This window comes from Caretta caretta, chromosome 3 (genome assembly GCF_965140235.1).
Source record: "Caretta caretta isolate rCarCar2 chromosome 3, rCarCar1.hap1, whole genome shotgun sequence".
Lineage (NCBI taxonomy): Eukaryota > Metazoa > Chordata > Testudines > Cheloniidae > Caretta > Caretta caretta.
The window spans coordinates 41,612,112-41,636,129 of NC_134208.1; the positions used below are offsets into that span (position 1 = coordinate 41,612,112).

Sequence of the window (24,018 nt, forward strand, 5' to 3'; positions counted from 1 at the left end):
GGTGAGCTTGGAGTCCTGATGGCAGATTTACTATATTCCATAGGGACAAAGTTTCATTAAATTCACCCCCAAAGTAGTTTGCATTTCACCTGCACCAGTAAATTCCAGAATGTCATGCATATTCAGAAGAAAGGAGGCTCCGTTCTCTTGATGTTCAGTCAGCCGTGGCCTTTTACCTGCAGAGAACATAAACAATCAGAAAGTCTCCTAGACTATCTGTCACCACAGCAGAAAGAGTTTCGGGTTAGACTATATTCTCTCAAACTGGATCTTGGGCTGTATTTTGCTCTGCTGTCAGCTGACTGATTTCCCCCCTTCTCTTGGGATAAGGGCTCATTCTACAAGAGTGCACATCAGTGGCATCAATTCAAAAAGTGCCTCTACTTGATAGCTGCAAAGCAGTTACATGGAGTTTTATCCACACGTTTGTGAGACATTGTGCCAGGGTACAGGACTCCGCTGATGCATCTTTTGGAATAGTGGTCCTTCATTTGGCTGTGCCACCTTCATCCTCACACCCTCCTTCTACTTGAGTGCTGCTTGTCATTCACCCATAGTGGAATACACATTGGGACCAGCACTCAAAGAAGAAGAGAAAGTATTTACTTTATAGCAATTAAAAGTTCTTCGAGATGTGTGGTAAGTTCTTTGAGATGTGTGGTTTCCATATATATTTCACTCCTGCCCTCCTTCCCTTCTGCTTTGGGTTGTATTTTGGTTCATGGTAGAGAAGGAACTGAAGAGGTAGTCAGTCTGCCCTGTCCTTTATCTCCTTGATCAGAGGCACAAGGTGTGCAAGAGTGCATATTCAGACCAATGATTCTCTGGCTCTGGGTGTATGGAGCGCATGCATACCCAGAGTGGAATACAGATAGGGACCACATATCTCAAAGAACCTCCAGTTACTATAAGGTAAATAACTTTCTCTCATTAGTAGCTCAGCAACAACCAACACTCACATCTTCCAGTGATTAACAAAAGAATAAAGAAAATGCAAGAAAAATTTACTACATTTCACACATCGTTTGTATCCCATTCACTCACTGAGATCATGAATTAGACACTATGTAGCGAAAAAACCACTCTTGCAGGCCGCCAAGAAGACTTCCAAACAGTGGGCCAAATGCTTAGCTGGGGTAAGCTGGCATTGCCCCACTGACTTTGCAAGAAATTCATTGCAGTAATCATTGCCCACAACTTGTGCAATTAGTACAAAAAATCAAAACCAACTTTAAGAACTAGGCATGCAATTGTAGGTCCTGTTTGTTCAGGGGCACAGGAAAGAGATGTACAAATACACAATAAAGAGAAGTCACAAGCTTGCTTTTATAACCATAGATTTTTTTTATTACCATATTATTACCAGATTATTTTATAACCATAGATTTGAATTATCAGTTTCTCTTTCATTTTATCTTCTAAGCTCTGAACTCAGGGTTCCTTGCTGTCTTAGTTTAGCTCTCCAAAATGTGCCCAGGTTGAATGCTTAACCGTGTTAGGTAAGAGTGCATCTGCTGAAACCCAGCATCCTTTTATTAGACCTACCTTTAATTTTATGACACTGGTGTGTCTTTATTTAGTATGTGAATGCAACCAACATGAAACAGTGCAGCTTGCAAAACTCTGAGTGACAAATCTTTTAGTGAGAGACCTGCTAAATGACATAAAACAACATCAAAATTACATTGGCAGCACCTCTAAAGAGTGCTGAACTTCTGCTTCTAGTCACTCTCCTTTTAACTGCTTCTTTGAAATCACACATTAAACTCGCCCATCCAGCAGTATTCTAAGTGTCACCTGATACACAGCTATATTTCAAACATAAAGCAACGCTGAAACCGCAGCTGTAGTCTCTTTCTCCATTGTTACTGCTGAAAGGCCACTGCTGCTTCAAGGTCACTCCAACCTCCTGAGCCTTCCTCCCAGCTGCCAATGGATAATTTTGTAGCCAGAACAACCAGAGCACAAAATGATCCAGCCACTTCCCCTTCCACCCATAACTGCCCCTTCTCATCCCTGGCTACTCCCCCAGCATGACCCTAGCAGGTTGATGTATGGCTGCACATGTTGCCCCTGTGTCAACCCAGCCTGGGGGAATTATTTTGGCACTGCCCCTGCTGCCTTTAAGACCCCTGCCAAAGCAATGTAAGTGGGCCTTGGTGGGGATTGGACTCTGCCACATAATGTACATAGGCCCAAAAGAATTGTACCGGACTCTGCCTCTTAGGCAGAGAGTAGAAATTAGTGCTGATGTGGAATGGGTGCAGCTCTGGAATGCCCATTGGGATTCTGTAGTGCTCTGTAACCAGAGTCAGGACAGGCCGTGGAACTCAGGCCATAGAATCTGTATGCTACAGATGTGTTAGGACAAAGATTTGGCCCAATGCAATTTGATTGTAATGGTTCCATACTCTGCTTATCTGATCTACACAATAGATAATAGCAAAATGTATCCTCTTGTATTGCAAATACAGTTAAATGGAGATGTCTCCTGTCAACATATAATAATATATGCTTTTTCTGTTGTGCAGGTGGCAAACACTAAGAAGGAGACATTTTTCAAATGGTACAAGGATGGTTCTGGGCTTGAGGTTAAAGAGTTGCCTGATTTACAGAAAGGAGTGTGCCAGCTAGCTATTCCACGGGTATGATATAATCTACCAATTAGCAGTGACAATTTCTGCATAGCATTTTACCAGGTTGAGTCCTAAGACAAGTGTCACTATAGTATTTCTATGGACCATTTTGAATGAAGGTACATTTGCTACTCTCTAGTTTGCTGGCATAAGAGCTAGCGCTAATAAGAGATTGCCCATTTTTATTATCTGCTCAACCAGTTCCTTCAGGACTCGTGTATGAATATGATGTGGTCCTGATGACTTGTTGCTCCTTAATTTATCAATTTGGTCAAACCTCTCATCTCTGACAGTGTCTCATTTTTACTGCCTGAAATGAATAGGTCTGAGGTAGGAATCTCCCCAGCATCCATTACAGTGAAGACTCATGTAAAAAGATTATGTTCGCTTCTCTGTAATGGCCTCATCCTCCTTAATTGCCCCCACTGCTCCCTAGTAGTCCAGAAGACCCAGTGATCCCTTGCACATTTCCTGCTTTGATTGTAAAGCGTTCCCTGTCACTTTATTTTATCTTTGGTTATTTGCCCTTCAAAGTCCCCATTAGCTTTTCTAATTTCCAACTTACAATTTATATGCAATAGTTTATGTGCTTTCTCTTGGCTTCAATTGTGCTGGGTTAATACTTCCTGAAGGATATCTGTTTGGCTTGAATAACTTCTTGTGCCTTGACATTTAGATACACTTTGATTTTCCTCCTGTTTTCCTGCTTCTGTTTTTGTTTAGGACTTATGATTCTATTATGTAACCTCCATGCTAAGTCCAAATATTTAGATTTCCCCACTTTTGACTTTGACCAACTTCCTCATTTAAAAAAAAATCCCCCTTTCTAAATCATAGTGTAACTTCTCTGGGGATATTGAATTTATTTATACTGTGGTCACTATTGCTTAGCTATTATTCAACTACAGTTATACAGTTATTCAACAACAGTTACTTCTTGAACCAAATGTGGGGTGCTAATGGGACTAAATCAGGAATATTGAGGCCTCTTATGTGCTCTAGAACGAAATGTTCCTAAAAGCAATAATTTTGTCTGAAGAGAAGTTGTGTCTCTAAACTTCGTCCCAATGATGCGTCCCGTTTGACTAGTTTATACATCAATAATTGAAGTTACCCATTATTAGTATCTTTTTTAGACTTGATTGACTTTTGGATCTCACTAAACTACTCTTGGTTTACACTGATCAGAATCAGGCCATATGTATTTGTTTATATGGAACATCAGAGAGAAGCAACCTTTTGATAGATAATTGAGCTAACTTTGTTTATAGTATAGGATTAGTGATTTAGCACATGTGAATACAATAAAAAGAGCTTAATTACCAGGCCTAATCTAGAGTTTCTTCTCATTGGTAGTCATTGTTGAAACAATTCAAAATAAGATCCTTGATATAGAAAATAGTCTAGTACTTGCTTATATCTCCAGCTCTAATTTCAGTTATACAGTAAATGTGCCATGTTTTATTTCTAGTTGTCTAAAAAGAATCAAGGTGAATATAAGGCAACAGTGTCAGATGACAGAGGTCAGGATGTGACTACTCTTGATATATCAGGAAAAGGTAAAGCTCAATTTTTTATAGTGAAGTAATGCATGACTAACAATTCTTCAAAAGATGGTAAGGCATCTTCCCTTGCAAATGGATAACACAGGAAACTCTTGTGCTCTGTCTAATTTCAAAGCTTTTGCTGTTTTTTAGAGGACTCAGAAACCATATAGGCTCTGGACCAAATTCCTTCAATCTTGGACTGAGCCAAGCATTCTTCCTCAAGTAGATTTCCTCAACTATTCTTGGAGGGAAATATGCATTAATAAAGGAGGCAGAATCATAGACTATCAGGGTTGGAAGGGACCTCAGGAGGTCATCTAGTCCAACCCCCTGCTCAAAGCAGGACCAATCCCCAACCAAATCATCCCAGCCAGGGCTTTGTCAAGCCTGACCTTAAAAACTTCCAAAGAAGGAGATTCCACCACCTTCCTAGGTAACACATTCCAGTGTTTCACCACCCTCCTAGTGAAAAAGTTTTGGTCCAAAAATCTGGTCCAAAATACCAGCTTAGATCACAGGCAGCAAAAGAAGGGTTTATATGTCATGAAAAATGATTGAGATAGTGGTGGACTGTTCCAGTTTAATGTGTATTCCCACACATTGCTCAGTAAAATGGTGTCAGATTTAGTTAAAATATGTGAGTAATATAGAATGATTTATTGCCAACATAAATGTTTCTACATAACTACTACAATTTCTTTTTTCCCCCTAATATGGTGATTTTCCATATCACTTTAAACATAGCAAGGCTATATTCTGAAAAAAATTTACAGTTTGTTGGTATGTTTCCTTTTTTCTTCTCCTCAGTGTTTGATGATATAATCCTGGCAATGAGCAGAGTCATTGGTAAGTAAATGCTGTCTCTGACTTTCATGTAATATTTTGATATTAAAATTATGAGAGCCTGGGGCAAGCAGGAAATCTCTGGGAGTCACAATGCATATCCTATTATGGGCACATTATTAAGTTTCTAAATAGGGATATGATTTTGCTAATTGACATTATTAAAGGGGAACAAAGTATTATTCCACCTGGCTTGTATTGTTTAATTACTATAAATGTCTTAGGACTATAGTTTATAGTTTTCTTCACATTAGCCTCAGGTAAACAAATGACCATTTATACAATATAGAGAGGGTCTGATTCTGATCCTACTAACACTGATGCAACTCTGGAGTTACTCCAAGGTTCCAACAGAGCTGCATCTGTGTAAAATAGGTGTGAAATCAGTATCAGATCAATATTATTTAATGATCTTTATACAAATAGTTTATTACTTTTAAAATAATCATATTGGTAATAAACTTAATAAACGGCAACAGAAGAATGATACTGGACCAGACCCTGAGCAGGTGTAAATTAGCATAGCTCCATTGAAATCAACAAACTATGCCAGTCTACACCAGTTGAGGACCTTGACCCCAAGATAATAACTATTTCCTAATTATAATTGTAGTTTTTGTAGGTGAACCCATGTGTCGAGAGGGCAAGTATTATGAAAGCCCGATTTGTCTTTTTGCACTACAATACACTGTGTTCTTTAATCGGAATATGTTTTATTTTATGCAGGTAAATCTGCTTCTCCACTGAAGGTCCACTGCACTCCAGAAGGAATAAGACTTCAATGTTTCCTGAAGTACTATGCAGATGAAATGAAAGCTAATTGGTATCAGAAGTAAGTGAGAGTGGCTGGCCAGACCCTGAATTCAGTGGGAGATTTAAATAGATGCTAAGTCTGCAGGGTTTATTTTTATTTATTATCCTTTTTATGACATTCAGATAGCACCTCCCATACCATTGATCATCCCAATGCTCCTGTAAGAGAAGGAAGTGTTATCATTCCCATTTTACAGAGGGGGAACGAAGGTACAGAGATATCAAGTGGCTTGCCCAAGGTCACAAAGGATGTCTGTTGCAGAGCCAGGAACAGAAGGTCTCCAAAGTTCCGGTCAATTGTTTTATCCACAGAAAAGGAGGGTTTGCAGGACAGCATTTTTAAACGCAGTAATTCCTTGATATTCACCAAAGAGTGTGTAGGAAATTAAGTAGTTTGAATTGGACAGAAAGGGCCTTAGTCAGCAACACATTACCCCAGTTTTATGCTCATGTAAAGCCATTGATTTTTATTAAGAAACACAGCCACACAATGGGAGTAACAGTACTGAATTGGGTTCAAGGAGCACAAGGAGAGCATCTATAAAGACTATTCATAAGGTGAGCTTAGTAACAAATAAGTTTCACCCTTTGAACAAATGTGTTGTTCATATGACTTAAAAAGCAGAAAAACTATTTGCCTATTCACCTTGGCTCATGCTACAGGTACTTAAGATTTAAGGCAGTTTACGCCAAACCCTTATCCAGTGCATATGGGTAGAAGTCCAGAAAACAGAACACTGGCAAAGTGGAGGCATCAACAGACTTATATATATATATACACACACATTAGAAATGTGCCCAATTGCATAATATGCTTTACACACAATTTTGTCTTTTAAAATAAAAAAGTAGCTATAGCTAAGCCAGAAAGGAAATTGCAATCCTGCTATGAACAGAATTATTATAAACCAGAATTATTTAGAGTTAAATCAAAGACTGAAAAAATACTGACTTTCTATTTTAAATTAAATTCCAGCTACCCATTCTTAGAAGGAGGGTAAACAATCTTTGTTTTTCATCAGCCCAGCACATAGCATAGCATGCAAATTCCCAGTCAGCACTGAATCATCCACCACACTGCATACAAATCCTAAAGCCAGCATGCAATCATCCGCTCATTGCTCAGTGGGGAGCATAACATAGTTTCTTGGCAGATATCTATCTGGTCTAGTGAGCTAAAGCTAGTTCTCTTCCGAAATGGTAAGAGTGCTGAAAAAATTCCTTTTCTCATCAAGGTAGCTCTTTGTAGGTATGAGGCCAAATCAATCCTGTTTGGACAAATTATTTATTCAGTCAAAGAGAGGATAATCCTGACTTTATCAATTTAAAAATTAATCCAGGGCAAATATGATTGAGGAGAAGGAAGGAAGGATAGACTATGTTAAATTAAGTTTGGCTAATGGGAGACAAGAGAAAGTTTAGGAAATAGTCTGGAGCAATATAATTACATCAATATTTTTTAAGACCTCCTTATTGATTTATTGTAATTGGGAAGTTTTCTTAAAAGGAATGGCACAACATGGCCTCTGATATGTAGTGTAGTTTCCTAGTGTATATTTCTCTGCCTTTCCCTGTTCATTGGCAGTATAACTATCTGGTTGCAATAGGAGAGTATAACTGAATGTTTTTGCAAGCCACAAAATTTTTGTACTTTTCTTTGTTATTTTTGAGTGGAAAATATCTACTTTTAAAAAAATGCACTGACAACTAACAGCTGAAAAAAAAGTCTTTGTACTTTCCCCCAAGCCCTTCAGCTTTGGGATGATAGCATGGAGAGATTCAGCCCCCCAAAAGAGGATTTTTTCTGAGGAGGTTAAGATGAAAGTCATATTGCAACCTTAACTATAGCAAAGAAAAAATAGACTCGCACAGGCTCAAGGCCACCAGTGATTGCTCTCGATGATACACAAGACTCTGCACATCCAAAAACCTCTCTGAACATACACTCATCTGAGCTCCAGGCACCTCTAGAAACAAATAAATAGAAATAAATAGAAATCTGACTCAATGACAGAGTATTATCTTGATCCCCCAGAGTCCCATCCCATCTCTGATAGTCGTGTACCAAAGCATAGGCTGGATTCCCTAAGCACCCTATCCAGACTTTACTTTAGAAATTTGCACTTCACCTTTGCTTCTTGATCCACAAACACGGATCACCAAAAGCCATGGAACTTTACAAATAAGTGAGGAAAAAAGATGTCTCAACCTGAGGGGCCAAAGGCACAAAGACACCACAGGATGTATGAGTTATGGATACCTGTAGGTGGGAGCCATCTGGTCATAAAAGGAGAAGAAGATAGATGGAACCCAACAGATATTTCTTCTCATAGATCCATGGGAAAATCAAAATGGCCTGGATTAGGATTGTGAAACCTCCCAGTTTCACCAGGAGTTTCCCAGAGTCGGGCTCTATCTCCTGGAGGATACTGAAGCCAATTTCAGAGATTTTAGGCCATTAAATGTCCAGCAGCGCAGAGGGGCTAAGGCAAGATTGTGGGGGTGGGGGATGTAGGGGCTCTGCGAGCTGCCCCTACCCCGAGTGCCGACTCCGCAGCTCCCATTGCTCCCCAGAATTGATATTTTAACTTTAATGGTTCAGAAATGTTTCATATCCATATTGGGAAGAAAAAAAAGAATCCACTGTGAAATTGTTCTCAGTAATTGTAGTTTATTTGTAATTTTAAGTGCATTATGTTATCCTTTATAAATTTAATAGCCAAATATTTTATGCAGAATGTACATCAAAGGATTTTCAAACCTATTTTTGTTCATTTTTCAAGGGAGTCTAAGGTTTCTTCTAGTGAAAAGATGAGGATTGGAGGTAGTGAAGAGGTTGCCTGGCTGCAGATATTTGAGCCCACTGAAAAGGACAAAGGGAAATACACCTTTGAAATTTTTGATGGCAAAGAATCCCATAAGCGCATGCTTGATCTATCTGGACAAGGTAGAATACTGAATATATTGTAGTTATAAGACATGATGCATTTTCATGAACTGGATTAAGTGGAAGAATCACTATAAAAATGGAAAGCTATCAGCCAAATTCAGCTATGCTGTAAGTGGACCCAACTTTTCTGGATACCTTAGAGTTGAGACCATTTCCACCGAGGCTGATTTTGACCCCATATGTTCAGTTTTCATTTGATATGTTGTAATTTTATGAGAGGTTTTAAAAGAACATTAACATAGGAATGAGTGACAACATTTATGTTTACTTGTAGATAAGAACTACATTACATTTTATATAATGCACTGAAATATTTCATTACAGCTTTTGATGATGCATATGCAGAATTCCAGCGACTCAAGTAAGCCATACATTTTTTATTTAGATCCTGTAGTTAGTGCCTTAATTATACAGTAAAATATTAATTTATTTCTGTTCTTTCCCACCATTTCCAACTATAGGGCAGTGGCTTTTGCTGAGAAGAGTAAGTATATTTTACATATTTTAAGAGACAATCTACTTCTAATCTTGTGATTTTTTTTTTATTTAAAGGCAAACCTAATTCCAAGTTCCCATGTTTTCCATAGTTCCATGACAGCAGAATCAGCACATTGCTGCAGAATTCAGCCACAGAATTTGCTGTCATTTTTCAAAAATTGTGCGTCTAATTTTCTTTAGATGCAAAGAAAACCTGCCAAATGAGAACTGGGTGGGTGAATCACTGCTATGCTGTCTTAGAGAGCCTGAAACAATAAATTTAAGAGTTGTGAACTTTCTTCATCACACTGCAATGTTGACTCTGAAACATAATGATAGCTACCACCTGGATGCTAAAAGCCTAAATCGCTCTTGCTTTGTTGTGGTCCAAAAGCTTATATTGTTCCAAAACCTCTCTAACAACTTCTTCAAGGCAATTGTATGTTTGGTACAAAAATCTGTGGCACATTGTACATTAAAAATTTGAGGGAAGCATAAAATATTTGATATCAAAATAAATAATATCAGGAATACTGTAGGGATTGTATTATTTATTTTCATATTTCATTTAATAAAAATTCCTATTTTTAAGATACTGCTTCTAAATGCTTGAAACTGCCCAAGAATTTCCTTTTGTTCTGAAGTCACCAACTTATTGCTAATACTACATCAGGATTTATAAAGATGAACATATTTAGTGAGTAATAAATTCTTTCAGACTTTGTGATGATTTGTTGTAGTATGATTATTATCTTTTAATTCCTAGATCGTGGTAAAGTGATAGGTGGTTTGCCCGATGTGGTGACTATAATGGAAGGCAAGGTAAGGATGACTTTTGTCATTGTGTCATGTTCGTATGTTAGGATTTCTGTGTTAGTGGGGAGGAGGCAGCGGTGCAGAGAAGTAGAGAACCATGCAGTGTAGCCTTTTGGATGGAGAATGTATTAATTATTATGATTAAGATTTTCAAAGCCGACCAGGGATTTAATGACAAAGTTCCCACTAATTTCAGTGGGAGTTTTGTGGTAAATGCCCCTGTCAGCTTTTATTAATCTCCACCCATTATTTAATTTCAATTATTTCTTTTATTATTTACTTGGATGTTTACTGTTCTATGTGTAGCACCCCCCTGCAGCACACCAGATCTGCAAGGGTGGCAAAGTCCCTTATTCGTCCATTTCAGGGGCTTGGTGACCCCTACTTATGGTCAAGTGGGCCCAGGGTCCTGTGCGCTTGTGGCTGGGTTCATAAAATAGCAGACAACTGATAACCCTTACAACCACTAGGACATTACAATTTATTATTGCAGTGGATGACACTTGTTAATAACCTCTCAGTTCCCCACAGGAAATTGCTATTAACTGAAGGTTGCCAATCAGTGACAGGCAGTTTTGCGGGACTGCAGCCAGGAAAGGAAGCACTGGAATGTGTATAGCCTGGGCCCTTGAGGCCAGGGCAGGGTATAGCTTTGAGAGCACAGGGAGAGGTACAATGAAGCCACATGAGGCCGCAGTTCTCTTGGTGTCTTGGTGCTGTGGGCTGGGAGGGGCAGCAGCAGGCCAGCCAGTAGTAAAGAGAAGGGCTGCTAAGGCTTTCCACAGGGACTGAAGGCACTGGTGCTGCATGGAACCTCTCCTTGCACTCTCTGGGCTGTGCCCTGCCCTGGCATAGTTGTTAATAAGCAGCACGCCTGTTGCCAACATCTCTATCCCATTAACATTAAAGTCAATGGGATGGGATCAGTTCCTGGCAAAATGTTGCTATTAACTGAATGTTGTTAATATTGGGGTTGCTATTAATTGGCATCCACTGTTGAGGAAATCAATGACCAACAGATATTTTTCTTCTTCTTCTTTGAGTAGTGTCCCTGTGGGAGCTCCACTTTTGGTGCGCATGCGCCTCTCAAGCCCTGGATCAGAGATTTTTCTGCTAGCAGTGCCCATTTGGACCAGGCACATGCCCTGTGCCTCCTTGTGGCAGACAAAGGCCGTATAGGGATGCGTGGACAAGCCACCCTTAGTTCCTTCTCTATTGCTCGGCCTGAGCTCTAACATGCCCACCTTGAGCATGTCTCAGCTATTTAATATTCTTCTTATGGTAATATTAATTAGTGTAGTTAGTTGTTAACCTTACTAACTACAACTATTTCTATGTCTACACTAGAGAACTTACAGCGGCACAGCTGTACTGATGCAGCTGCGTTGCTGTAAGATCTGTTGTGTAGTCATTCTATGACGATGGGAGAACTCTCCCGTTGATGTAATTAAACTACGCTCAAAGAGCGACGTCAGCAGGAGAAGTTCTGCTGCCAACATTGTGCAGTGCACATCGCCACTTATGCCGACGCTGCTGCATCAATGGCAGTGGCGCTGACTTAGTGTGGTAGTGAAGACAAGCTCTCAGTGTAGTGAACAAAATTAGATGGGACAAGACCAGGGTAATCCTTATAGTACCAACCCAGCCGAGACAAGCTTGGAACCCTTACCTATCTCATCTATGCATCCATCCACAGCTCAAGATACCGATCACTCCGTGTCTCATCTCACAGGATGTGGGACTCATGTTTCACCCCAGGCTAGGGGTTCTCTGCCTGCAGGCATGGTCCCTTAATAATTCAAGGGGCTAGAATCCTCCTGCTCTGACGAAGTGCAACAGGTGTTACTGAATGGTAGGAAGAAGTCAACCCGTACTGCTTATCTGCAGAAATGAAAGAGAATCTCCCATTGGTGCTGTCATTGCTACTTCCCACCTGGATCTGTGCCTCTTTCAGTCATCCTGGATTATCTCCTGGATCTGACGATATCAGGGTTATCAATTAGCTCAGTTAAGGTCCATTTGGCTGCAATATCAGCCTTTCATCTGACTACAGAGGAGTTTTCCATATTTGCTCATCCTGTATTATCTAGATTTATTAAGGGTTTAGGAAATCTCTACCTCCAGCTTAGAGACCCCACTCTGACTTGGGACCTCAACCAAGTACTCAGTTACCCTTATAAACATCCATTTGGAGCTTTGGCAACCTGTTCTTTACTCCCTTTATCTATGAAGACGACCTTTCTAGTAGCCATCATGCCATTGCGTAGAGTTGGGAAGATTGGTGCCTTGATGGCAGATTCCCCCCTTTAAGGTAGTCTTTAAGGATAAGTAAAAGCGGCAAAGAGTCCTGTTGCACCTTATAGACTAACAGACATATTGGAGCATAAGCTTTTGTGGGTGAATGCCCACTTCGTTGGATGGTTTCTTTACACCCACATCCTAAATTCTTCCCTAAGTTTCTCTTGGAGTTCCACCTTAACCCATCTATTCATATACCAGTGTTTCTCCTGAAGCTCTCTCTTCAGGAGTCTTGTTTTCGTACCCTGGATATTAGAAGGGCACTGGCCTTCTTCTTGGATAGGACCAAGCAATTTTGAGGGTCATCCAGGCTGTTCATCTCCTTCATAGATAGATCCAAAGGATCCATGATTTCTGCTCAGAGACTATTGAGATGGATATCTGGATGTATTGTCACTTGTTATAAGACCGCAGGGGTTCATCCTCCTGAAAAGGTGATAGCACATTCTATCAAGTCACATGCAACATCCACAGTATTGCTTAAGAATGTACCTGTGTCTGAGATATGTAGGCCGCTGTGTGGGCTTCAGTACGTACATTTGCAAAGCACTATGATTTTATCCATGCCATCAAATCCTATTCAGCACTAGGTACTGCAGTTCTGTCCTCAGTTCTGGACTCAGTTCTGGAGATCCCTTCTCCCTCTGGGGAAACTGCTTAGAAGTCGCTTAAAGTTGAACACCCACAAGGACACGACTCAAAGAAGAAGAGGTTACTTACCTCATTCAGTAACTGCATTTCATCGAGATGTGTCCCCCTAAGGGTACTCCACCACTCACCCTTCCTTCCCCTCTGTTTTGGACAGTTCTCTGTGGAGATGTTCAAGTGGAGAAGGAACTGAGGGTGGTTCACCTGTGCATCCCTATATAGACTCAGTGTCAGGCATGAGGAGGCACAAGCTGCATGCATGGGCCAAATGGGTACTGCTAGCAGAAAAATCTCCCATCAAGGGCTTGAGAGGCACATATGCACCTGAAATGGAGCATTCATAAGGACACACATCTCGAACTGTAGTTACCATACAGGGTGAGTAACCTCTTATATGATTTTGTGTGTGTGTGTATGAAAAACAGAACTGCCCCCAAGTTTTCCAACAGGCCTTACCTACTTAGTGCTATAGAAACCTGATGAGAAGGGCTGTTGTCCACGGTGGGAAGTCAATAGTTCTCTCCTTTGAATGGAGTGGATCTCATGGTCTCCAGCCTTGTCCATCCTCCAGCTCTGGATGCTGGAGAGGCCTGCCAGGCTCATCTGGCAGCTAGTCCTCACAGAAGCAGGGGAGTGTGGGGGTTCAGACTCTCCATCATGAAACTGGTGGCTCTAGATCAGTCTCAAGCGCCAGCGCATAATTTGTAAAGAAAGAGGCGGCAGGGCTCAAAATAGCATCCTCCACACAGCGTGACCTTGCATGCACCGTACGTGCAAGGTCACACCTTCCGCCACTGAGAGAAGAGGGGCCAGAGCTGAAAGTGCAATCAAGTTATAAAAAGCAGTTACAACAAAAGGATGGAACATTTTCTTAGTATGAGGATATATACACATACATATGTGCATATAGGATAACTGACACTTCTAACGGGACAGTAGGGAATCATAGAAATGTAGGGCTGGAAGGGGCCTTGAGAGGTCATTTAGTATAACCCTCTGTGCTGAGGCAGGACCAAGTAAACTTAGCCCATCCCTGACAGGTGTTTGTACAGCCTGTTTTTAAAAACCTCCAACGACAGGTGTCAGGTTAGTCACATGGAAACAGAGGCATGATGGATGCTAGCAACAACAGCTTTATTGTAAAAAGAATGTGTACTGTCTCTAGCTCTCGATAAAGATGTGCTGCACTATTCTTCACATACCACCACCTAGTGACTAAACGTAATGCAATTGAAACTTTCTTTTCTGCATTTTAACAATTTTTAAAACTATACAATTGTTTTTTTCAAACTAACTTTACATCTCAACACATGTCCATCTGTTCATTATCCCTAAATCACACTGTTTTTTCAACTCTGTGGACAGAACAGATAACTTAGTGAATAAGCTGTCTTTTTATTTGCAAGTTTCAGAGTAGCAGCCGTGTTAGTCTGTATCTGCAAAACTAAAAGGAGTACTTGTGGCACCTTAGAGACGAACAAATGTATTTGAGCATAGACTTTCGTGAGCTACAGCAAGGGCTCTCTCAAGCAGGTTTGGAGTAGGTGAATCTTCTCTTGGTTCTTCATCTGCAGTTTGTAGAGTTTGTTCAGTTGATTGTTCATTCTCTGGAAAAAACTGAAGATGTTGATGGTTCCTGTTGAACTCTCCACCATCTGTCTCAATAGCAGTCTGTTTTCTTTACTACAGCAGGAGTTGTCCATCCTTTACCTCCATCCAGTTTTGACACAAACATTATTACCAGGTTCCAGATCAGGCAATTATCTGAGTGATATAGGCTATAGAAGTGTTCATAAGATCTTTTTGCCTTTTGATCCAATTTGGCTACTCTTCTTAGGTCTGGCCACTTTGGGGCTGAATTCTTTTCCAGGGTTGGAACAGTAATCCTGACTTGCCTTCCCATTAGTAATGATTAACAGTGTTGATCAGAAGAGCAAGGAATGGATCTTCCTGGTTCAATATTTTCTTGGCTGTCTGAACTCTCCATTTGCTTTTGGGTAATGTGAGCTGCTAGTGATGTGTTCAAAATCATATTTTGTGTAGAATGACTTAAATTTTAGCTGTGGTGAATTGTGGTCCCCATTGCCCATCAGTAGTTGTTCTGGAACAGCACAGTGGATGAATGTGCTCTTTAATTTCTTGGTAACACTGTTACATGTTGCATCTTTCAGATATATTGTTTCAATATCTAAAAAAGTAATCCACTATAATTTGGTAACGGTGTCCTCCGAATTCGTATAAATCTTCTGCTAGCCTCTCCCGGTGTCTGTCTGGTAGAGGTATTATTAGAGGTGCTTTGCGTTGTGTTGGTCTGTTAGTACTGCAATGTTTGCATGAACATACTTCATTCTTCATATCCTTGCTGATTTCAGGCCACTACACTGACTGATTGGCTCATTCACAGCATTTACTTAGTCTTTGATGTCCTTCATGGATGTGATTTAGAATTTCTCCTCTCAAAGATGGCAATGTGATCACCTTTAATCATTAGTCCGTTGGACTCACTTAATTGTCCTCATACAACAAAATAGTCTTGTGCCATGGCTATAGTGTTCTTGAGATACTTGAGCCATCCTGTTTGAATATAACTAAAAACTTATTTGAATTTGCTTATATGCCCAGGTAGCTTTTTGTAGCAGGTATGGTCACGCACCTCACACTGGGCTGGAAGCTTCCAATTAACAGTCTTTCCACAAATATCCAGTTTCACCCTCCATGCTGGCTATGTGTCATTACACGTGCTTAAACCCAGAAAAAATGGCTCTTGATTCTTGGTGGTCACTTCCTATACTGCCTTTGTTAGGCAGAGAGCTGCAAAATGTCCAATTTTTGTGCATTTATGGCATTTGGCTCCTTTATCTGAGCAATCTTGGACTGTGATCTTTCCCACATCTTGTGCATTTAATCTGAAAAGTGTTATGTCTTACCTGGGGCTTACCCCACATTGCCTTTGAGGATTACTGCAGTTGCTTTTTGCAGCTGTGCTATATGTCCTGTTGTGACCCTGTTTGTAAGTCACTTCTAGGTTTCTTTCTGGCAGTCACTCGTCTCTGTTTTGATTTTTGATGATCTCTGATTGTCTTGCCATTTCTATTTCTGTGTGAAGGGTTAAATCTCTCTTCATTTGCAGTTTATCTGCAGTCCCTGTCGAAAATGCCAATCGGTATTCTGTCTCTAATATGCTCTTTCTTTTTGTCTTCAAAATCACAGTTTTCTGCCCTGTCAGGCAAGTCTCTTATAAAAGGTTCCACAGATTCCCCAGGATTTTGGACCTGCTGGTAGAAAAACGCTTAGTTATAAACCACATTATGCTGAGGTATAAATTGCTCATCAAACATAGCCAGGACCACAGCGTAATTGTTCTTGTGGCTTTCCTCTCCAAAGGCAAAGGACTTAAAGATATAATCAGCTTTCCTGTCCATGGCATAGACTAAGTAATGTGCACCTCCCTGAGATTACTTGTGATGCAAAAACATGGAAACTACTCTTTCCAAACAGGCCACTCTGATGGCCCGTCGAAGTGAAGCTCTCTGGGGAGTGAAACTTTGGCATTTTGATGAAATTCTGCAGTTTCTTTTGTTTTTCTTCTAACACCATGTCAGGTTAATGACAAAGAGACAAAGACAAAATGGATGCTAGCAACCACAACAACTTTATTGTAAAAAGAATGTAGACTGTCTCCAGCACTCAGTAAAGGTGTGCTGCAGTATTCTTCATAAAGTTAGTGACAAAATAGTATACTGCAACCTCCCTTAGTAACCTATTCCAGTACTTAACTATTCTTATAGTTAGAAAATTTATTCTAATATCTAACCTTAATCTCCCTTGCTGCAGATTAAGATGATTACTTCTTGTCCTGCCTTCAATGGACATGGATCATCCTCCTCCTTTTAACAGCCCTTAGTGTATTTGAACACTGTTATCATATGCATGGTTTTTAAGGTGACCACTGTAGTTCAGTAAACCAGAGCAGCCCCAAATACGCCAGAGTGACAATTTGGGATATATACATGCACCCTAGGTATCAGCACTCTGATTCATTCTCAATATTGACATATTAAAAAAATCTTCAATATTGATGGGTGTTGAGGGCAAAGTGGTGACATTTAGACATTATGTTCTCTCTCAAATGCTGCAGTTTACTTAATTATTGCTTAAGCAAATAGTCACTTTTAAAAACTGCTCTTTTATTTTAATAAAGTATAAGGCCTGATCTTACTCATATGGGTAACTTTATCCATAAGAATAGTTCTATCGATATTGAAGTTACTCAGAAGTATTAATGTTTACAGGATTGGGCCCACAGTTGGGGAGTCCTCTGACATGGGAAGCATGTGGTACCCATAACTGCTTGTTTTTTAAATGTGCAGCAGTTCTGAGCACATTTAATAAGCCACTCCCTACATTCTGAATTGTTTTAATAGATCCTATGGTCTTGAATAATTTAAATGGAGTTCAAGAAAACAATTAATTGTGTACATGCGCGCACACACACACACAGACAATTACCTTTCTGGGTCCTGAGTGTTTGTAATTGGGAGGCTGAAGTCAGGGTGGAGGAGCAGGGAGTATATCTGTGGAAGAGGCTGGGGTTTTTTAGTAAAATGGTGGATGTCTGAAGCAGTTCAGTGGCCTGAAATGTTAGAAATAACTCCATTAGAGTGCGATTTGTGGGCAGAATGAAAGGGAGGCAGTCAAAGGTGCATTATATTTGAAATGAACCACACGACTATACACTGTCTCATGTAGGTCTTCCATTTATTGTACTGATATCATCACCACATATATAGTGCATAGACAGGCATATATATTATATAAATATATCTGACATAAATTTCTCTGTCTTATACTTGTAAACTATACTGTGTATAAAGACATATTCTCCTTAAAGTGTTATTATTTAACCATTAAACAGAGCCTAGATGACTGGAGAGTCTATAATATTAATTGCTTTCACTGTGAATTTAAACATCTCCAGTAATATTCTTGGGAGGCTCGCAGCTGAAGTAGTTTGCTCAGCTCTTCCAATGGTGCGTAAGTAGAAACTTCAAGGATGTTTTTAAATGTATCATTGTCTGAACATCATGTTAGACTAATGGCTTGCCAGGAGTCTGCTGCAGGCAAGACTGCAGTGACAGTCCAACTTACCATCGTCAGACAATGTTACCCTGGGGCTATTATTGAATCACAGTCACTGGTAAGATGGTGGAAAGCTTGTGTCAAAAACAAGGAAAGTTAAAAATATACTTTATGTATCTGTATTTTCAGTCTTCACAAGTCTAAATATATGTATATTAGCCTCAGCTTGATGAGTGAAGCTAAAGTTACACCTCAAAAGGAACCCTTAAACAAGTGTGATCTTTATATATATTGTGGATTCCTTCTCTCCCTCTTCCCAGAAGACCATAGGTTCATAGAAATGTGGGGCTGTAAGGTACTTTGAAAAGACAACTAGCCCAGTCCCCTGCACTGAGGTAGGACCAAGGATACCTAGGCCATCCCTGACGGGTGTTTATGTAACCTGCTCTTAAAAAACTTTCAGTGAATGGGATTCCACAACCTCCCCTGGAAGCCTATTCCAGCATTTAACACTGTACTTATATTTAGAAAGCTTTTCCTAATATCTAACCTAAATCTCCCTTGCTGCAGATTAAGCTGATTACTTTTTATCCTACTTTCAGTGGACATGGAGAATAATTGATTACCATTCTCTTGATAACAACCCTTAATATATTTGAAAACTGTTATCCTCAATCTTCTTTTCTCAAGACTAAATGTGCCCAATTTTTTTAACCTTTCCTGAGAAGTCAGGTTTTCTAAATCTTCTATTATTTTTGTTGCTCTCCTCCATACTCTCTCCAGATTGTCCATATCTTTCTTAAAGTGTGGTGCCCAGAACTGGACATAGTACTGCAAGTGAGCCTCACCAGTGATGAGTAGTGGGACAATCACTTCCCTCGTCTCACGTACAATACTCCAGTTAATACAATCCAGAATTACTTTAGCCTTTTTAGCAACTTCATCACCTTGTTGAACCAATGGAACAGACTGCCTAGGGAGGTTGTGGAAGCTCCTTCCCTGGAGGTTTTCAAAAGGTGGCCGAAGAGCCATCTGTCTCGGGTAGTTTAGAGACAACAAATCCTGCACCTTGGCAGGCGGTTAGACTAGATGATCCTTGCTGTCCCTCCCAACCCATGATTCTATGATTCTATATTCCATTTCTGATCCACTATAAACCACAAATCCTTTTCTGCAGTATTACTGCCTAGCTAGATATTTGCCATATTGTAGTTAGGCACTTGATTTTTCCTTCCTAAGTGTATAGTACTGTGTTCTTGTTGAATTCAGACTAATTCTCTAATTTGTCAAGGTCATTCTGAATTCTAATTTTATCCTTCCAAGTGCTTTAGACCTCTCCCAGCTTGGTGTTATTTATCTGCAAATTGTATACTCTCCTCTCCATTACTGGAGTCACTAATGAAAATATTGAACCAGACCTAGGACAGACCCCTGCAGGACCCTACTAGATATGTCCTCCCAGTCTGACAGTGAATCACTGATAACTACTCTCTGAGTACAATCTTTCAACCAGTTATGCACCCACCTTACAGTGATTTCATTTAGACCACCTTTTCCCAGTTGGCTTATGAGAATGTCATGTGAGACTGTGTGAAAAGCCTTACTAAAATCAAGATATATCACATTTACAGCTTCTCCCCATCCAGTTGGCCAATATTCTGTCAAATAAGGAAATTAGGTTGGTTTGGTATGATTTGTTCATGACAAATCTACTCTGGTTATTTATTATGTAGCCCTATTATCCTTTAGGTGCTTACAAATTGATTGCTTAATAATTTGTTCCAGTATCTTTCCAGATATTGAAGTTAGGCTGTCTGGTCTATAATTCCCCAGATCATCTTTCCCCTGATCCCCTTTTAAAGATAGGTACTATATTTGTCCTTTTCTAGTGCTCTGGGACCTCAGCCATCCTCTGAGTTCTCAAAGATAATCACTAAAGGTTCTAAGACTGCTTCAGCTAGTTCCTTAAGCACAGTAGGGTGGATTTCATCCGGCTCTGCTGACTTGAATATGTCTAATGCAGGGGTTGGCAACCTTTCGCACGCAGCCCATCAGGGTAATCTGCTGGTGGGCCATGAGACATTTTGTTTATGTTGACTGTCTGCAGGCATGGCCCCCCGCAGCTCCCAGTGGCCGTGGTTCACCATTCCCGACCAGTGGGAGCTGCGGGAAGCAGCATGGGCCGCAGTGACGGGCTGGCTGTTGCTTCCCGCAGCTGCAATTGGCCGGGAACAGCGAACCATGGCCACTGGGAGCTGTGGGGAGCCAGGCCTGCAGACAATCAATGTAAACAAAATGTCTTACGACCTGCCAGTGGATTACCCTGATGGGCTGCGTGCCGAAGGTTGCTGACCACTGGTCTAATGTACCTAAATATTTTGGCTTGCAGTCCTTCCCCTTTGTTGCTAATATTAATTGTGTTAAATATCTGGTCACAATTTACCTTTTTACTGAAGACTGATGCAAAATAGGCATTAAACTCCTCAGCCTTCTTGACTTTGCCCATTGTTGGCTCTGCTGAGTAGAAGACCTACACTTTCCTTTGTCTTTTTCTCTTGTTCCTAATGTATAATAAGTGTGGTGACAACCAGCATGCTCAAATAAACCTTCTGTTTCACTGATGCCTAAAATGACTTTTCTTTTCCTTAGACTTTGAATCTGACCTGTTCTGTATTTGGAAATCCTGATCCTGAAGTGGTGTGGCTTTGGAATGACAAGAAATTTGAACTTAATGAACATTATTTAGTTGCACTGGAGCATGGAAATGTTGCCAGCTTTACAATCAAGGGAGTGTCCTCAGAGGACTCAGGCAAATATAGCATCAATGTCAAGAACAAGTATGGTGGGGAAACAGTGGATGTCACTGTAAGTGTGTACAAACATGGTGAAGAGATGCCTGACATTAAACTTTCCCAGTTTGCTAAACCACGGATAATACCACCACCAGCACAAGCCACAGAACCTCCAGAAAAAGCAAAAACAACCTCTACAGCTGAGAAATCCAGTAGGAAATAAAATTTGAAAACTGTGTTTGACATACAAAACCATATAGATGAGCTGTAGTTGAAGTGTTGCTGCAAATAGGTAACTGCCAGTGTCCAAGGAGATGAGCTTTTAAAGCAGAGGTGGGCAGACTACAACCCAGGGGCCACATCCTCCAGCCTGTTTAATCTGACCGTTGAGCTCCCACTGCGGAGCGGGATTTGGGGCTTGCCCTGCTCCCACGCTCCAGCTGGGAAGCAGGGTCGGAGACTGTTCCGCATGTGTGTGCCGAGGCTCCTGGAAGCAGCAGCATGTCCACCCTCCGGCTCCTACGTTTAGAGGTATCCAGGGGGCTCTGCGCACTGCCCCGACCCCAAGCGCCACCCCTGCAGCTCCCATTGGCCGGGACCTGCGGCAAATGGGAATTACAGGGGCGGTGCCTGCAGAAGGGGCAGCATGCGGAGCTGCCTGGCCACACCTCCACATAGGAGCTGGAGGGGGGACATGCCGCTGCTTCCAAGAGCTGCTTGAGGTAAGCGCTGCCCGGAGGTTGCACCCTTGACTTCCTCCCATGCCCCAACCTCCTGCCCCAGCCCTGATCCCTCTCCTGCACCCCAACCCCCTGCCCCAGCCTGGAGTCCCCTCCTGCACCCTGAACTCCTCATTTATGGCCTAACCTCAGAGACCGCACCCCAGATAGAGCCCTCACCCCCTCCTGCACCCCAATCCCAATTTCATGAGCCACCACACAATTTCCATACCCAGATGTGGCCCTTGGGCCAAAAAGTTTCCTCACACCTGTTTTAAAGGCATGCAGTTGTGCAACAGTATTGTACATTTGTGCAATTATATCTTTATGAAAAAATACAATATGGCACGACTTACAAATAGCAACAGGCCCAATATCTGCCATTGGTTTAATTATCAATGGCAGTTTCTATAAAGTTACAGTGATATAAATTTTCTTCACTGAGAATCAGTTCCCCAGCAACAAAAGTAGCATGCTGTAGTTAAATATGCATTCAGAGCTGCACTTACTCATTACTCACTTGTGGAGTCTCTTTGACTTTGAAGGTGCTCCTCATATGAGTAAGGGAAACTGAGATGGCCACTGTAGTCTGTATTTAGTAGCATTGTTATTCTGTACTGCAAGCTGATCTTTGGTAGTGCTCTACAGATGATCACAGTGGACTTGTTAAAGCATAAGTTACATGGTTGTATTTTGTTTTTCTTGCTTTGTGCTGATAAAACTTAAAAAGTCACCTTGTGCTTCTCACTGCACCAAATCACACCTAACTAATTTGGTTTATTCTCTTTCATTGTTTAATTATGGCTTATTGCATAGTTTCACAGCTGGTAGCATGCAGACAATTGATTTTCAATAAAGAAAACAAACTATGGTTAATCACCGTCACTGTGTGGCACTTACAACATTACATTTGCTCTTTATGGTATGGGTCAAGATGCAAATTTAAATTGGAAAAACAAGACATGTATACAATTGTGCAGCTTTCTAGGGTTATTATGGGTCAGATCCTGCTTTTGCTAAAACCAATGGCAAGACTCTGATGTCTGTGGAGCAGGAGCTTAATATTAGACCCTGATTCTGCAGATACTTAAGCATGTGCTTACCTTGAAGCATGTGAGTAGTCCCATTGCATCAATTTTAGTGGGACTACTCAAGTGCACTTGAATGTTGGCAGGACTGGGGTTTTAGGGCCAGATTATCTATACAATTACAGCCCCATTGTCCACGCAGGCTCTAATCTGTTCATAAATGCCCAGCAGAGAATTCCCCTCTTGGAGGGTAACTTCCTGCTTATACAAGTACGCTGGATCCAGGCCCTGCACCTGTGGCCTCCCCTCCCCGGAGTAGGGTAAGTATCGGGGAGGAAGGAGAGGGGAGGGCATGGTGCAGTGGAACTATGCTATTCAAAAACTTCATTGGGTAGGCTCCTGTGGCAGTGGTGCAACTCAGCGAAGCCAGCTGCAGCCGTAAGTCATGTTGGGGTCACAGCTGGCCCCTGAGAATCAGGGAGCCATAACCAGCTGCCTGATGGACACCTCCTACATCAAGTAGTGCTCAGGTGCAGGAGAGAATTGACCTTTAGTGTCCTCCACACAACTGGAAATCCAAGGGTGGACATAGAAATCATGGCCCAAGTCCACAAAGGTATTTAGCCTCCTAGCTCCTATTGAAATCAACAAGAGTTAGGTGCCTAAATACCTTTGAGGATCTGCGCTTAAATACCTAATCCTGCCTCCCTTCCTCATATAAGTATTAGACCTCTACAGCCGTGGGACTACTAGTGTGACTAAGGCAAGCAGGATTTGGTTTGATATTACAGTACCATCTGAACAGCTTTGTGATTAAAAGGAAAACTGATTGACAACAAAATTCTCTTTTAAATGGGGCTACTTTTCCACAGTACCAAATAATGAAGTATGGCGTTATTGAAGAAAAAATCTGCTCTTGAAACCATTATCAACTGTGAGTAGCCAGTGTAAAAATAAGCATAGAAGCTCTGGGAATTAAATATTTTTATAGTATATGTATTAAAATGTATGTAATTCTTTTTGAACCATTTCATTTAACAAACTGCTCTTTTAGGAGCTGTGTATCCTTACAGTTATGAAATGGAGAGGTGAAACGTATGGATGATACAAACAATGTAGAAAAATGTTAGGCAATGGTCAGAAATGGCTATTCCTGTGTGAATCAGACCTGTATTTATGGACTCAGCATATCTAGTCATTAACTGGGATGACCTAAGAGGAAACACCTGCATTTAACATGAGATCATTTGATCTGGGGGGTTTTATAGAAGACAAAAGCAAAGCAAGGATTTATCACTAGAATACCTGACACAGTAAGAAAATGAAATGTTTTATTTGAATTTGACATCACAAGGACGAGACTGACCCTCTT

General features: G+C 40.9%; 1 protein-coding gene across 5 annotated transcripts in view; it reads left to right on the top strand.

Moving 5' to 3' along the window:
* The window catches only part of MYOM2 (myomesin 2), a 140,751-nt gene that overhangs the window by 84,788 nt on the left and 31,945 nt on the right, over positions 1–24,018 (top strand). For 3 of the 5 annotated variants that reach the window (XM_075126455.1, XM_075126454.1, XM_075126453.1), the window contains exons 30-38: positions 2,532–2,645; positions 4,108–4,195; positions 4,991–5,029; positions 5,753–5,858; positions 8,623–8,786; positions 9,114–9,150; positions 9,251–9,273; positions 10,033–10,088; positions 20,757–20,972. In XM_075126455.1, coding sequence (XP_074982556.1) covers positions 2,532–2,645; positions 4,108–4,195; positions 4,991–5,029; positions 5,753–5,858; positions 8,623–8,786; positions 9,114–9,150; positions 9,251–9,273; positions 10,033–10,088; positions 20,757–20,972 — 843 coding nt within the window. Of the gene's footprint in view, positions 1–2,531; positions 2,646–4,107; positions 4,196–4,990; positions 5,030–5,752; positions 5,859–8,622; positions 8,787–9,113; positions 9,151–9,250; positions 9,274–10,032; positions 10,089–20,756; positions 22,495–24,018 lie in introns of those variants that run through there. The other 2 variants (XM_075126452.1, XM_048845338.2) reach the window with 1 other exon arrangement.